General features: G+C 33.0%; 2 protein-coding genes across 2 annotated transcripts; one reads left to right on the forward strand and one right to left on the reverse strand.

Annotated features, from left to right (window-relative positions):
• The first annotated feature begins 5,687 nt into the window (after nt 1-5,687).
• LOC107412491 (pathogenesis-related protein PR-1) lies at nt 5,688-6,560 on the forward strand. Its single transcript, XM_016020307.4, has one exon. The coding sequence runs from the start codon at nt 5,696-5,698 to the stop codon at nt 6,347-6,349; it is 654 nt and encodes a 217-aa protein (XP_015875793.3). The 5' UTR covers nt 5,688-5,695; the 3' UTR covers nt 6,350-6,560.
• A 2,426-nt stretch (nt 6,561-8,986) lies between these two features.
• Nucleotides 8,987-14,201, reverse strand: LOC112493301 (uncharacterized). The gene is made up of 4 exons (XM_060820242.1): nt 14,072-14,201; nt 13,233-13,301; nt 9,589-9,944; nt 8,987-9,490 (listed from the first exon to the last, which is right to left on the reverse strand). The coding sequence occupies exons 3-4, from the start codon at nt 9,940-9,942 to the stop codon at nt 8,987-8,989; spliced, it is 858 nt and encodes a 285-aa protein (XP_060676225.1). The 5' UTR covers nt 9,943-9,944; nt 13,233-13,301; nt 14,072-14,201.
• Between the last annotated feature and the right edge of the window lie 384 nt (nt 14,202-14,585).

Consider the following 14,585-nt stretch of genomic DNA (forward strand, 5'->3'; position numbering starts at 1 on the left):
GGGGAACAGTGTCTTATTTCTACTGGTTTTATTTCATCATCAACAACAACAACAACAAAAGGATTTTTTGTTTTTCAAAAGTATTCTTTCTTACTTTTTAAAACTAAATTTTTATTTGGGAAACGATGTTTCAGGGAGGGAAAAAAAAAAAAAAAAAAAAGAACAAAGAGAAAGTAATAAAAACTAATATTTGTCACAAAAACGACATAGTTTTTTTTTTTTTTTTTCTTCTTTCAGTTTTAATTTTATATTTATTTGTGTGTTGGTTTAATATATATATATTTTAAAATAATGGAGATGTCGGCGTACAAAAGACTAAATTTAATTGACCACTAGGCCATTTGTTTTCTTCAAAATGGATAGCTAAACAGTTGGATGTAATTTGTTTGGTTATTAGGGATAATTAAAATTTATTAGATATATATTGATTAATTATAAATATAATTTTAAATTGTATTTTATTTTATATTATATTATATTTTTTATAAATATTTATAATTAATAAAAATTTCTAATTATCATTAATATTATTAAACCATTACAGTAAATAAATTACGTATAATTTATAAGAAAAAATAACAAACAAATGGTATCTTAAATTTTCTTTTTATTTTGTACTTTTTCAATTTGTATGTCACAAAGCAAAAGGCCGACCAAATTTATTGCGGATGGAAAGCCCATATGTATCTTACCTCCTAAGGTCTATATTTGGTTCTTTATCAACAGTGACTCAACAGTCAACACTATATTGATTTGATATGTGGCTGTAAACCTATTATTAATTGAGCAAGCAAACTTCAATACACCAAAAAAAAGTGCGAGATTGATGTACAGTAATGAATAGAAAAAAATAAAAAAATAAAAATTGACCCTTATAAGACAACCAAGTGACTTTGGCACTTTTTCTAAAACAATTAATGATTATATATTAAATCCAAAAGTGAATTAGTAGATAAATATTATTATACAATGATAATGTCCATCTCAAACTAAGAAAACTATAAATGAACATTAATTAATTAGGAGGTTTACAACCAATAATTACTTCTTTGTAAATTAGGAGGTACGTTGGAATTGGTCGGCCGTGGGCTTTGTAAGTGGTCTCATAAATGAGAATTATCCAATTATGATAAAATTCACCACCTCTCAAGTCTCAACCAGCCGAGAAAAGAAAGGGGGAAAAAAAAAATTATATACATATTTATATACATATATATATACACCAACTCTCATGAATTGGACATGTCAAAAAGGGGACAAAACAGATTTTTTTTTTTTTTTTTTTTTTTTTTTTTTTTGCTTAGAATAGGGATTTATTGAAACAAAAAAAAAAAAGCTCAAACAATACAGTCTAGACACAAAAGGCTTTCTTAGGTACATTCTCTTGTGTTATGATATCTAAAATATTTGGGGGCAACCATCCTGGATCTACGAAGCCACAACAAACTTGAGTTGCCATCCATTTACAAATAGAGTGGGCTAGCCTATTTGCTGACCTAGGAGCCTATACAAAATTTAAATTAACAAAACTGGAACTCTACATCAGAATATCACTGAAACATTTTTTTGAAGCCCAGTGGAGAGCATAACTCTCCCTTCTGTTCACTGCATTGATCACACAAAAGGCATCCGATTCTATAATGACTTTAGGCCACTCCTGCGATTTGGCCGGCTCCAATGTCTTCCTAATTGCTTCTAATTTTGCCACCTCAGGAATAGACGTTTTGGACTTAAAAGCATGGATTTGAAGCACCTTACCGCGATCATCTCTCACTATCACAGCCAAGTGACTTCCGCAACTTGATACTACAGCATCCGAGTTTATCTTTATGTAATCTGTTGGGGGTTTTGTCCAAATATGCAAATTGCTCCCACTCGACTATTCCTGATCGTCCAAAGTCAGACGTTCTCTCTTCCAAGCTTCAAACAGCTCATTGGTCCTATTCCTTATAGTTACAATTGAAAGTTCCACATTCATTCTGTTACCTTCATGGATAGCCTGATTCCTGAACCACCACAAAGTGCTCCAGTATATGTGCACTAAAGACAAAGAACAATTCTTGGTCTTCAGCACCAATAGGAATTCTTCCTATTGGATTAATAATACAATTAAGGAAGGAAATGAGATCTATGCAACCTGTTTGTTCCCAACTGACACCCCACGGACTTGCAAACCAAACTCTCTTAGCCACTTCACAAAGAAAGAACAGATGACTCTCGTTTTCAGTATGCTGGCACCCATGGAAGCAATTTGAATTATCCACTGCTACTCCTCTGTTCACAAGATTAGAAGCTACCGGGAGACCTGAGTTTGCTAATTTCCACAAGAATAACTTCGTTCTTTCGTGAAGTGGGCTTTTCCACAGAATCCTCCACCAATTTTCAAACCTACTTTCAGTTTCCTCTTCCACTTTATAAGCTGATTTTACAGAGAACATTCCAGACTTTGTTTTTGTCCAAATTAATCTATCATCTTGGTCTTCCTTTGCCCAAAACATCTCTTTAATGTTCTTAACAGACTCCTGGTCGAATAAGCGGTCTAGTTTTTCATCATCCCAATCCCCATTTTCCAGCTTGAGGGAGTTAACCATGCTTAAGGTTTCTCGTGACGTTTGGACAAAATAGATCTATTTGTTAACTACTTGGAGATTCTTATCCAAATTACTGTGCAAGTATTTTAAGCTACTACACCATTTATTAAAACTTTCAAATGACTAACCAAAACTCCAAAAAACCCATAACGCGCGTTAGTTATCATTTGCCTTAGACTATTTGATAATGTTTCACTAATTTATAATTTATTTTCTTATTTTTATCATATGTTATTAATTGATGATATGTCTTATAAAGAAAATGTGATCTAGTAGCTTGAATTAAATTTATGTTGACGCCATAATAGTTAACATATATATCATTTTTCTTCTAAACACTACGATACTACTTCCCATTTGTTTTGGCTTGTATATAAAGAAATTGTTTTTCTTAAAAAAAAAAAAAAATGCAATTTACTCCTTTATCTGTTTAAAATGATATTTAACAATCCAGGATCTAAAAATTATCATCAGTCGTTATTAGCAATTAGGCTATCTCAAAAAGACAAAAATATTTAACGTTACCTATGAGATTTTTCTAAAATTAAGCTTTTAATCGTCATTCGCTAAACAATCAATTAGCATAATATATACGTTTATCAAAATTTCCATTAAATTTGGATAAATTTCTAAAAATTTGTTAACAATACATCTTGATCAAATACCATAGGACAAAAAACTTGATCCTTTTATTAGATAATTTTTTGACCGTTGGATTAAATGAATGGCCCAAACTAATTTTGGCCAAATTAGTCTTCCATGTGCTTCCGAGGACTCTCTCCTCTCCCTCTCTATCTTCTTCTTCTTCTTCTTGGCCGTTGGATTAAATAAACAACTACCAACATCATTCACACCACCATTACCAACACCACCAGCATTGATGTCAGATCTAAAAGAAGGAGAAGAAGAGGAAGAAGAAGATTCACGGATGGGAAGAAGGAAAGAGGATGAAACAAGTTTCCCGAACTTTTCTCAGACAGAAAGCACAGATTCCACTTGGGTTGTTTCTATATGGATAATCACTGCATTGCATTCCATCTCTTATATCTTGATCTTCATGACCTACATCAACTCTACCTCCTCCTCCACTGCCACCTTGAATCCCTTCCATCATCATCATCATTTGGGCTATACACAAAATATATTCCTTCCAAAACACTATGATCTTTTTTTTTTTTTTTCCCTCTCTCTGTTCGGCTTTTTTTTTTTTTTTTTTGTTTTTCTTTTTTTCCCTTGAGCGTCTGTGTTTTTTTGGATTTCTGTGAGAAAGGGGAGAAGAAAACAAAAGGGGGGAAAAAAAAAAAAAAAAGGAGAAAACAGAGAGAGAGAGAAAGAAAGAGTTAAAAAAAAAAAAAAAAAAAAAGCCATTGTAATGGTGGCATTGAAGTAAGGAATAGAGATGGCGGGGAAGAGAGAGAAAGAGAGAGAAGAAGGGCCCCTGGAACACGTGGAAGATTGACTTGGCCGAAATTAATCTGGACTATTCATTTAATCTAACGGTCAAGAAACTCCCTCAAAAGACCACATTTTTTATCCTGATGGTATTTAATTTATAGATTAATGACTTGTTTTGAGCATGCTAATATCAAACGCTAAGAGTCCTATTCAATTAAAAATTAAAAATTAAAATCTTAATTGAACAAGTAGTAGTCATTAACAATTACCATGTTAAAACATATTTAAAATGTAATATTTTTTCTTATAAAACTTTGAAAACTATCAACATTGTCAATTTACATATATTAAATAATAATTTTTAATTAATGACTTTATGCGACTCTTTTTTATTAAAAACTAAATTGCCAATGATTAATAATGATAACTTTAAGATTTTAAATTTAAGATCCGTTGATAAATTTTCCATCTAAATTTATTAAAAAATTAAAAACTTTGTCCAAGTTTCAACGGATTATGGTTCAAAGTATAAGATGTATAATAGTTACATAGCCAGGATAGACTAAGGGGGTGCTTGTTTTCTGTAACCCATGGCTTAATTTGACTTATTTTAACTTAAAAGTCAAAATTTTCAACTTATATCTGAATTAAAATGCCTGAGCATGTTTTGTCATTTTTTTTCCCCCCAAATTGTCATTCCCAATTCAAGATTCATCTCAATCGCGTGTTCTCTCTCCCTTGCTTCCCTCTCCGATCACCTTTCATTTTTGCTCTCTTGCTTTCATCTTTAATCTTGATTGAGTGGAAATCGCCGGTAGAAGTAAACCATAGGAAATTATCAGAGCTTTTCTTCCATAGCCAGCATATAGATAGAGCAAGCAAAGAGGTGAATCCATAGAGAGAGGGTGAGGAATCTAGCTATAGAGGGAGAGAGAGATTTAAGCTCTTTTGGTGGGTGTATGGATCAGGATCATCATCCATATAAGCAGAGGGAGGAGAATGGGCATATGGTTGAATTTGAGCGTAAGTAGTGTAAATAAAAAAGTTAAATAGATAAAAGCGCATAAATTTATTATTTATCAATGCATGCTAAAAATGAAAAATCAAACAAAAAGTTTAGACGTAATCCTTCACTTATATTAAGAATTAAGACTTATATCTAGTTAGATTGAGATGGAAAAAACGAACACCACCTAACTATATGGCAAGTAAAAAAGTAAAAACTTGAATCATTCGATTAGATGTTTTTTTTGGTAACTAACAATTTGATTAGATGTGAACGCCATCCTTAATTCATATTTCATAACCACTTTAAGGAAAGGAAAGAGAAATAATTTTCATGAACCATGATCACTTTCTGTGATCTTATTTTGTTTGTCCTTCACTCTAAAACAACCTGTCATTTTTCACCGATCATCATCAGTAAACCTTGATATATGATAATCACCATATCAACAGTAAAAATATTTCACAGTAATTAATAAATAACAAAACTCATTATAAAATATAGTGGCAAAGCATCCAAAATTTTTAGAAGCGTCCACAATTTGGTGTGCCACGTATCATATTCTAGAAAATACTTTTTTTTGGTGGGCACAATTTTGTGCCTAATACAAACAACAGATAGATCACGGGCACAACATACCCTTGTTCACGAGAACCAATATACACCTCCAATCATAGAATCATATTCTTATATAACCCATCCCATGCAAAGAAAAAATAAAAGGAACACATCGCCCCAAAATTCCCACCACCCAAGTATTAATCTCACTCATAAAATGAAACCCATTTTTGTTCTCTTCATAACACTCGCTTTTTGCAACCTTCTTGTAACTAGTTCCCAAACAACCCCGCAAACACAAACCCATCTCCAAAAAAAAGCAGACAACGAAACCATATACAAGATTTCCAAGCAGCTGTGCTGGGGCTGCATAGCGGAGTCATTCGAGTTCTTGTTCCACCACAACTTGGTTAGGGCGGCCAAGTGGGAACTTCCATTGATGTGGGACTTCGAGCTTGAGAAGTACGCGAGGTGGTGGGCGGGACAGAGGAAAGCCGACTGCAAATTGCAGCACTCTTTCCCCGAAGACGGATTTAAGCTCGGGGAGAATATATACTGGGGAAGTGGGTCCTCGTGGACTCCGAGGGACGCGGTGGATGCTTGGAGCGGTGAAGAGAAGTATTACACGTACGAGACCAACAGCTGCGCGGCTGGTCAGATGTGCGGGCATTACACGCAGATTGTTTGGAAGGATACCAGGATACTTGGGTGTGCTCGAGTCGTTTGTGACGATGGTGATGTTTTTATGACTTGTAACTATGATCCTGTTGGTAATTATGAAGGCCAAAAGCCTTATTGATTAAGTATTGGTAATTAATTAGCGCTATTAATTAATTTCCAATATATTATTTAATAATATTGGGGGTGATGGGTATACGAATTTGCATCTAAATGTGTAGGCCGTACGTCGTCAATGTGTTTGGTTTGCTAGAATACTAGATATTTACTTATTGTTTGCATTTAAATGTTAAATAAATTATGAATAAAAAAATCATATATATATATATATATATATATAATGCGTTGTAATCTGTATTAGTGTTGTTGTGGACATGTATTCAAGAATAAGTGTTTAATGGCTTTGGAATAATCTATATAAATATATATATATATATATGCATACGTCTCAAAATATATATATATATATATATATTTGTTTTCTATATATTTTTTCTCATGTATTAACCCGTTAAAATATATTGGTATTACAAGAAATTAAAGATATCATAAACTTTATTATCAAAAAAATGCAATTTTTTTTTTTATGTGATTATGTCGTCCAAAGCACAAAAATGTAAGTATCGTGAATTTGGGCTTCACCCTAATTTTACCGTTAAGCCTTCGGGTCAGCCCAAATCTAAATTAAGGTAAACGGTAGTGTAAGATAGATTCGATTAAACACCAACCAAAAATTTGTAACCTTTTAAGAAAATTAAGTACACCTTTACCTTTTGAAAGCCAACGTCAAATTAAAAAAAAAGAGAAAAAAAAAAGAAAAAACGAATTTGAAATTATGCATTTTCTTCGTATTTTTGCTTTGAATATGCAACTTCTGTCTTTCATCCGTGATGAGTTGTTATGCACTCATATTCTCATCCTAAGCCCATCAAAAACTCAACTTCCAAAATGATCTAAGATTTCAAATAAAAGGCCGAAAAACAAGTGAGCAGGAGCCCATTTCATCAGGAAGCCCAAACATTCATATGATACTTTGATACTTGAGCTTTGACAACGCATGCCTTGCCCAGCGGAAATCCAGGAACAATGTTTCAGCAGTGCGAAGTCAACAAGCGTTGAGGCTGCCCCCTGATGAGAGTGGAGTGTGCAGATGACCAACCCCTTTAATATCCAAAGGATCTCTAATAAGCAAGAAAGCAGGAAAACCTGGACAAAATGGAACCGCGAGTGTTTGCCCAACAACATCCTGCATATGCCACACTATAAAAAAGGAGCACAACCGGAGGAACCAGCAGGTATGCCACTATCGGCTCCCCTCCTAATGCCTCCATCGAGCATAAAATACTAACTTAAAGCATCGGAGGGGCCATATCCCCCAACCTTCCGGTGCATTTGAGGTCTTCTTTGCAGGTTGGCTTGGTGGAAAGACTTTTACCATTAAAGCGGAGCAAGGTGGAGAAGATAGAGATGTTAACATGAATCATTTTAAAATAAAATTTGAACACATTGACATTGAGGGGGCGTTTGGTATGCCGGATATTTCCAGATCGGATAGGATCAGATAGGATCGGATAGGATAATTAGTGCAGTACTATGTTTGGCATAGTTCCAGACTGAATGATGGACTAATTGTACCATGTTTGGTGCCAAATTGGACTGGATAGAACTATTTTGTAATTATATTTTTAAATTAAAAAAATAAAAATTTTAAAAGTTAAATTATATTAAAAAAAAATTATTACATCTAATTAAAGTTGTACATTTATATATTTATATATACATGCAAAATATACAAAATTTGTTGTATACATCCACAAATAATATTAATATGTAACTTTAGAAATAGCTTAAAATTAACTTAAGACAAAGTATACCATAAATAACAATTAATTAAAAATAAATATATTTTAATGGTATGCATAAGACAATTGAATATTTTTTCAACCCATAAATTACATAAATATATTGTTTCCAAAACCAATAAAAATAATATTTTAGTATGGTAAATCATAAATAATAATTATCCACAAATAAAGAAATAATTAACAGTATATGTAATTAATAACTTGTTGATAATATAAGAATATCCATATCCAAATTATACGTATATGTATATAGATTTCACATGTAGCAATTCAAATAACAAGTACTACATAAATATAAATATATTGGATTTTACAAGGATAATTTACTTATAAAACAAATAAGTAAATACACTTGTTGATAGCAATCCAAATAAAAAACCTACTATAAAACCATTACGCCATTCATTGTTCAATTGAGCATGTGTATGTGTGGTGGTATTTCGTATTAGATTTGCGTCATTACGATTCCGCATCCGTTGTTCTACATACTCAACATATGCAATTTCAGCTTCTTGGGTTGTATTATATGCTTGATATAAATTATCTCTAAATCCTTGCACTTGTTGATGACATTCAGGCCAAGAATTATATATCCCTGGTTCTCTACCTTTAAACACAACATAAACTCTTCTCCTTGCCATTTAATATTCCTGCATATAAGAATACATTATAATATAATATAGTAATACAATTAAAAAATCAATAAATCAACTCAATCACGCGCATATGAATATTCTAAAACATAACACATAATCATAAAATTATCCTTACATGCAAATTTAGAAACAAACATCCACCGCCATACAACAAGTTCATAAGTTTCAAACCTAATTGTTCATAATTATCATCCTCCCATACATAAACAGAAATATGTAGTCCACTACTTTACTAAATTAGTTATCCAAAAAGTCACGAGCATATGCAATCTTCCCCGCATCCATTTTAATAACCTTAAAAACCTCTATATTCGATGGATCCGATCTCATTGCCTTAGAGATTTTGAGGTTATCACTGGCCTCAAATCCTAACCTGTCAAGCTCCATAGCTAAATATTGTGGATAATAAGCCTCGGATTTTTCTAACTTTGCAGCCAATTTATCAAATAATTTCTGTGCTGCATTGCCTAACCCGGCTACAATGTCATCGTCCTTCGATCTAGATTTTCGTTTACCTCTTGCTTGGACTTGTGTAGATGGTTCACTACCTCCTCGATTCACAGACATTGGAGAATCGACATTATCAATTGGTTCATCTGCAGTGTCTAGATTTATTTCATTGATCATATCAATTGGAGTTTGTGCTCCATGTCCGGTTGCCCGATCCTTCCCAAAAATATTAGCAAGCTTCTCATAAATAGGAAAAGATTTTCCTCTCCAACCTTTTGCACTTGGGGCACTCTAAAATACAAAAAGCCAACGTTTAGCTAAGAAAAAATAAATGCTAGATAACAAACTAAAATTGAAATTAACATATATTTTCAAAAAATATTCAAAACCTGCACATATGCTTGCCAAACTTCTTCACTGTCAACCTCCACGCATTTAAGAGAGTCATTCCATCCAAATCCACTTTTGTTCAACATGTCATATATTATACCATATTGCTTCTTCCACTTTCTCATCTTCGACTCAATATGTGGATTGGCTCGTAGTCTCGAATTAGGACACAGATCAGATAATCGCCTCTCAATCATAGTAAGTGTGCCAGGCTTAAATGACCCTGTATCACAACGTTGCCCACTAGCTACAACTTCATCTAAGATAATCAGTAAAGCTTCTTCCTCTCGTTGAGTCCATGTACGCCTAGAGTCACCACCCCTATTATCGTTACTGCTACCTCCAACTTCCATTGCTATTTATGTAAAAATTCCATGATTCCAAAAATACCATAAAAAATATGAATTTAATAACAAATAATAAAAATCTCATATGTTATATTTAATATAATTTAGTCTTCATACAAAAGATGTAACAAACACCATAAAATTAAACAGTTACAAAATTATATAAATCATAACAATCAACTATTAACCACGACGACTTCTCCACTCATCAAACATATGCCTAGCTAACTCATTTCTCCAATTAGTCCATTGATCCGAAGAACCAATTGACCCTATAATATCTTCATCCCCACTTATGTCAGCATCGTTACTCATATCAAATTCAGCTTCTCCAGGATCAAGTGCCATTTCTCTCCTAATAAGATTATGTATCAAACAACATGCAGTAATTATCTTAATTTGGGTTGAAATTGGATAGAACGATGGACTTCTTAAAATTGCCCATCGCATTTTTAGAACCCCAAAACATCTTTCTATTATATTTCTAGCAGATGCATGCTTCATATTGAAATACTCTTCATGATTTGCAGGTGCACAACCATCTCTCCATTCGGAAAGGTGATATCTTGTTCCCCTATATGGTGCAAGAAATCCTTCACCATTAGTGTAACCAGCATCCACTAAATAATAATAACCTAACACAGAAAAATAGCTCCTATTAGATAGCGTAATGTTAGTCCACTACAATATAAACTTTAAGGATTGCTCTTACCGGTGGGTACTTTTAATCCATTTGGCTTACTTAATGCATCTCGAAGTACTCTTGAGTCTGAAGCGGAACCTTCCCAACCAGGTAATACAAATATGAATTCCATATTTGGGTTACATACACCTAAGACATTTGTGGCCATCTCACCCTTCCTGGTTCGATATCTCGGCTTATCGATTTCGGGTACATTAACCTTAATATAAGTTCCATCTAATGCTCCCAAACAATTCTAGGTCACAAACAAAATTAGTTACATAAGATATTGCCACATATATCTACGAATTAAATAAAGTAACCAAACTAATTGATTAACATACCTTAAATATTTTCCATCTATCATCCGAACAATTATCTGACACAGGTTCAGGATGCCTCAACAATGTCCCATGTAAACGTAACACTCCATTCAACACTGAATTGAAATATCTACTAACTGTTTCCCCCGATCTATTGAATCTAGTGATAATTGTACGGTTCTTTGTATGATGAGCAATTATATGCAAAAATATGCACACTTGCTCTTCCAATGTAACAGTACCATCTCTTTTAACATATCCATCATGGCGTAATAACTGACATAAAATACCAAATGTTCTCCTATCCATCCTAAGTTGACTAATACAGTTAACATCATTGTCCAACAAACTAGTTACAAAAGACGAACGCAACTCTACAGTCCTATTTATTCGATTCCTAGCACCTCTATCATTTCTCAATCGCATTGCTACATACATGTACATAAACCCGACAACTATAAAGCATGTACAAAAATATTCTAATGCCTTATCATTTGGAAGCATCAATAATGCCGCTAATTTTCTTCGATCCATATTCACTACAAAAAAGTAAAAATAAGGTTATCATATCTATGCATAAACAAACGAATGTGCAAAAGACATTGGAATTTTCATTATTTATCCTATATATAAACAAACGAAAAAATGTTAGAATTTTTACTCTCATATAGATTATCTATGGTAGGTATAAACACCAATAGACACTACAATGATGCATGAGGAGAAATTTGTTATCTGGATTGGTGCAGTTACATGTCTAAGGGTCACATTTGTTTGAATTTAGTTCTCCATAAACTATTTAAGTATTTCTTTACTTGATTTCAAATAGATTACTTTGTCCTTGTTTCAAAAAATATTTATTTTTAATTTAAAAAACCTATTTATATTTTATGTTTTAAAAAAGATAAAAACCATACATTAATTAGCACCAATCTCTAAACTTTCAAAGTACTCCAACTATTGAGTGAAATTAAATTAATTTACAAAAACCATACATTTAATTAATAAAAAAAATCATAAAAATTCTCATGCGCTAGCTGGCGATTAAAAGATTTAATTTCTTATTGAAATATAAATGGTGATCAGTAAAATATGGAAATGAATATATCTTTTTTTTTTTTTTTTCCAAATAACTCAAAAGTAAACATGAAAATTTCAATTCCATACATAGCATGTGATGTGACAATTTCAACTTCCCAAATTCAATCCTACATCTGTATATACAAGGACTAGTAGTACCGGCAATCAATTACACGCAATAATATCGCCAATTCAATTTTCACAACTTATATGTCTTCAAGTGTTTGTGATCAGCTTGATCAATTCATAAGCCAATAAAAAGCAGTATTTATTATATCAAGTTCTTTGTAGAATTTGTTTTCATATTTCGTCAGAGAGTGGAGTAGTATAGAAGAATAGTATATTAATATTGCAGCAGAAAATAGTTAAGCCGAGGGGAGAGATTGTGACTGGCCCACGTTAGTCACCAACCTACAACCAAAAGACACCAACTAGGAAGGATACAAGCCCATGTGATTCCATACGTAACTATTCTGTCCAAGGCCATGTCAATTGAAGAATCCAGTTTTTCAAAAGAGAATGATAGACAAGTTAGCAACCACGGCTATGGCCCACCTTAGTCACCAACCTACCATAGCCACTGCATCTTCCCAACCACAGATGCATTTCCTAGAAATGTCTATTAAAGCACCCACCAAAACATTTATTATATGAATAAACTACTATTGTTCTCATATTAATAGATAATTATGATTTGTGAATAACTCTCAATAGATCTAGATGAAATATTAATCTGTCATCATTCCTCTCGCATGTTATAATCTAAGTTAACTTCTCAAGTCCATAATCTACCATAATCTGATTATATTAGATAACACTACTGCTATTCAGAGCATGGGATTTAGTAAGAACGAGCATCAACATTCAGCATTTCAAGAATTGAGAACAGATAAAACACTCAGTGTAAAATTATTAACAAAAAAAGCTGAATACTGATTTTCCATTCAGTGAGATAATAAACAACTTTTATTCTAAGATCAACAGATAATTATGAATAGCTCTCAATAGACCTAGATGAAATATTAATCTATCATCATTCCTTTGATAAAGTCATAATCTGAGTAACTTCTCAAGTCCATAAACTGATTATATTAGATAATACGACAGATATTCACAGCACAATAAACTGATTCTCTTTTGAAATAATATTAACAAGTAAAATTTCCTATGACTTATGAGATTTTACAATGCTTAATCTAGTGTAAACCAACCTGATACTCTGCCTCCACTGGAATGCAATCTAGTGAATATGGTTGTTGGAGACGAGCTATGATGCGATCCTGTCAGAGATAAAGAGTAGTTTTAGGAAGAATACACAAATCCATTGTATAGGACAAATCCATTGATGTCATCCTCTTCTATTCGCCCCTCCAAAAACAAAAATGGAGAGAACATGAAAAGTTCCAGCCATAACGTAAAAAAAATTCAATAGACATCGATTCTAGTAAGAAGAAATAAAATGGCAAAAAAAAAAAAAAACAAATGCCAGAACGAAGAATAAGAAATTTTGTCTACACATCTGTACTCCCAGATTGAAGAAGAAGAAGAAATAAAATGGCAAAAAAAAAAAAAAACAATGCCAGATCGAAGGAGAACAGAGAACGAAGAAGAAGAAGAAGAAGAATAAGAAATTTTTTCTACACATTTGTACTCCCAGGTTGAAGAAGAAGAAGAAATAAAATGGCAAAAAAAAAAAAAAAAAACAATGCCAGATTGAAGGAGAAGAAGAACGAAGAAGAAGAAGAAGAAGAAGAAATTTTGTCTACAGATTTGCCCTACCAGATTGAAGAAGAAGAAGAAATAAAATGGCCAAAAAAAAAAAAAAAAACAAAACAATGCCAGATCGAAGAGAAGAACAAAGAAGAGGAAGAACAATGTAGATGAAAAAGAAGAAGCACGAGAACAGAGAAGAAGAAAAAGAAAAATAAAAAATCTTTTCTGGCAGATCAGAAAAGAGGAATATGCATATCTAATAAAAAAGAAATAAACTGAAACATGAAGAAGAAGAAGCAGACAAACAATGAGAAGAGAAAGAAGAAGGCAAACTCACAGATTCAAGAAGAAGAACACAGAGCTTGATCTGGGCAGAGGCACGCGAGAGACACCACCAACGCCTTCGATGAGCTCCGGACAGAAATTTGATCCAGGGGGAAGGACGGGTTAGCTTAATCCCCCTCTCGGGGGATTATTTCACTGTAGCGGCTAACTTATCCGCTCCTTTATTTGTTTCTTCCAAACACCGGATTGGGACACAATCCTGTCCAATCCGGTCAAACAAACACGAAAGTCACATGGATAAGTGTCTTTCTTTTTGACTAATGATCATTTGACAACACATCTAATCTAACAAAGTTAAGTTTGGGTGCTCAAAGTTTGATGTGCTGTACATAGAATCATTCTTGAAGCTACATAACCACGCTTTTTTTAACCAACAGGGGCCCAATTTCAAGGACAAATTTCCAGTGTTCTCAGAAGCACGACTTCTTTCAATCACAGATATTGATGGGTCCCACACGGGTTTCAGGCAGGAGCTGTGCTGCAGGGAGTGCAATTAATTTTTTATT

The sequence above is a fragment of the Ziziphus jujuba genome, chromosome 1 (assembly GCF_031755915.1).
Source record: "Ziziphus jujuba cultivar Dongzao chromosome 1, ASM3175591v1".
NCBI classification, from domain to species: domain Eukaryota; kingdom Viridiplantae; phylum Streptophyta; class Magnoliopsida; order Rosales; family Rhamnaceae; genus Ziziphus; species Ziziphus jujuba.